A 2,683-nucleotide genomic window follows, 5' to 3' on the forward strand; every position below is an offset into this window, starting at 1 on the left:
CTGTGTTGGCAATGTCTCGTCCAACCCCCGTGAGACATCACAAAGATGGCCTGACGAAGCTGTTTCAGAAGATGCTTCGGCTGATAAATATAGTGCAAGGAGTCATGGTAAGTTTAATGTGGTTTCAGTAATCTTTTGATCAGTACTAAATCTTTCTTATGAATCTAGTGCAAATGTTTTGTACAAGTCTGCATTCTGAGCATTCCCAGGACCCAAATGGTGACTGCATATGTATCACAAAACCTGGCCTGTGTATGTAACTCCCTCTCTTATTCTCACATGCTGACTAACTATCTGTAATTTGCCAGCACCACCTTGACACCAGTTTACCCTTTGAGCACAGCCTTACCTCTCTGCCTACTTTAAACTTCAGGCCAAAAGACCTAGCAGCAGTGAAGGTAAGACATACCCTATGAAGTCTAATCATTTCATTGTAAATGCTCACATAGCAATTAAACAGAATAGAATAGAATACATGGTACCAACTATTACATTTCCAGATTATTTCTTTCTATTTTTTTATATAATCCATTTAACAGTACAGTAGATTTTTAGCACTTTTGGAAAACTTTATCTTCATTTTCTTGCAATGAGAAGGTCATGTTCAGATACATGTTGTTTTTTCATATATGCCATTTTAACATATTCTTCATTTACACCCAAAAGGCGAATAGCACCCTATCACAGCTCTCTTCAGGCCTCCACTCTTTCAAGCTGCACTTTGACTGGCTGCTGTACTGGCAAAACCAATCAGGATTGGTGTCAAATAAAGTCAAGGAAATTTCTGACCAAATCCAGTCTATCAGCATTCTTCAACAAAGACTGGTAAGAGCTACAATTCTGGAGTAGCTGCCAAATTCATTTAACGTAGGACATTCGATATACAGCTATAAATAACAGGTAGAAGAAGTACAGGATAGTGCACATAGTCACCACTATGTATTATGGTATTACCACACGTTGGAATATTAAAAGGAAGAGATTCATTAATGTAACAATTTTAAAATGGATCATAAGAATATATAGGCTAAATAGTGTAGTCAGTCAATCAGTCCTAAGTTTAGTTCTTCTTCTTTTTCTTCTTCTTCTTCTTCTTGCTGTTGTGTTTTCTGAATTTTCTGAAGTCATCGAGTGAAAGAATGAAAATTGTGTTTGATCTTAAAACTCAAAACTAATGCTATGGAGTTATGGCTTCTTATATACCTGTTTTCTGATCTCTAAGGAAATTTACACGAACGCACTGAGGGGTGTTTCAAGGCTTGACCTAATATGAGTTCTGAGCATACAGCTTAAATAATAGCAAATTGTGTGGTGAACTGAAAGTGAATCCTCCCCTAATTTCCATTCTTTCTTTTTAGACAGATTCACCTGCACAAGGTACCGTTCTCTCCCTGCCTCCTCTTAAAACTGCCTGGGACATATATCAGACATCTGCGGAAATTCATAAGAGACTACTGGCCTTCTGTAACTGGTATCTTAGAGCTCTGCGGGTCCTCATCTACTATGCAAACAACTGAAGAGAAGAGAGGCCACTACCAAGAACAACGCAGCTAGATTTTCAACTGTGACAGTGCTGGATCCGGAAGAATCTGGCCACTTATCCGGCCAGTTATTTCTGCCTTTGCCAATTTTTGTTAAAATTCCCTTTTTCTACAGTTATGGCAGACGTTTTTGTCTCAGACAGGTTTCACAGCTGACCAAAAGCTTCTATTTATGTTTTTCTGGCAAAAGTGTAACTTTTATATTTAATATTTAAGTGTATTTATTGAAGAAAATTGTGTTTACAAAATGAAGTATTTTATAGATCCGAGGAAGCACTTTATGTACATGATAGGATATCGTTTTTTCAAGACGTTTTGAAATAAATTGTGTTGTTTGTTTATTTCTACACTCAAACAAAAAATGGGCACTAGACGCAAAATTTTGTATGAAGGAAGTATCATGCTAGACATTCATACATATCATGAATGAACAGTACAGGACAGTAAAACACATACTGAAACCAAAGTTATATATCAAAACGGTTCATTCTTGAACTACAGTGGCAGTAATACTTAATAATCATGTGGCAGGATTCAAACGTCAAATATGCTTTAAAAAACAAGATCATTTATAGGGGATTGTAATAGCCTTCTCACACTTCTTACTCAGTCCAGACCACTGCATACTATAAACTATACTATATACTTCTTTTAATTGATTTGCCACCTTATACATACACAATTTTATGTCCAGTAGATTTCAGTCCTTCATTTCTGATTCATATTTTTATATGGCAACCTTAGTTATAAAGTTACACATATGGATATTATTGGCTCTGTGGATGCTTTTAAATTAAAATTAGTAAATTGGATGCACATAACCCGACATCGGTAAAAGCTAAAAAGTGAATCAAGCCATTGATTTTTCTCTCTTTCTCTATGAAATAGGGTAGCCACACCTAATCTAGAAATTTACTGATGAATCCCAGATAATCTCAGTAATACTGGTGTATCATTGATTATTATGATCAGGTAAATGTATATGGCCAAACGTACAGTATGTGGAAACCTGACAATAATACCAGTATGTGTTTGTTGAACATCCAACTCCAAAGGCATTTCATAAATATAGAGCTGGCCCCCCTTTGCTGCTATAACATCCTCTACTTACAAACCAACCTTGGCAAACCATGTCTTCGAGG

General features: G+C 36.3%; 1 protein-coding gene across 2 annotated transcripts in view; it reads left to right on the forward strand.

Annotated features, from left to right (window-relative positions):
• il11b (interleukin 11b) overlaps nucleotides 1–1,842 on the forward strand; it is a 4,108-nt gene extending 2,266 nt beyond the window's left edge. For both annotated transcript variants that reach the window (XM_053231485.1, XM_034301802.2), the window contains 4 exons: nucleotides 1–107; nucleotides 309–398; nucleotides 667–825; nucleotides 1,359–1,842. The exon at nucleotides 1–107 is cut by the window's left edge. In XM_053231485.1, coding sequence (XP_053087460.1) covers nucleotides 1–107; nucleotides 309–398; nucleotides 667–825; nucleotides 1,359–1,517 — 515 coding nt within the window. In that variant the 3' untranslated portion in view covers nucleotides 1,518–1,842. The remainder of the gene's footprint in view (nucleotides 108–308; nucleotides 399–666; nucleotides 826–1,358) is intronic.
• The last annotated feature ends 841 nt before the right edge of the window (nucleotides 1,843–2,683 follow it).

This window comes from Pangasianodon hypophthalmus, chromosome 29 (assembly GCF_027358585.1).
Source record: "Pangasianodon hypophthalmus isolate fPanHyp1 chromosome 29, fPanHyp1.pri, whole genome shotgun sequence".
NCBI lineage: Eukaryota > Metazoa > Chordata > Actinopteri > Siluriformes > Pangasiidae > Pangasianodon > Pangasianodon hypophthalmus.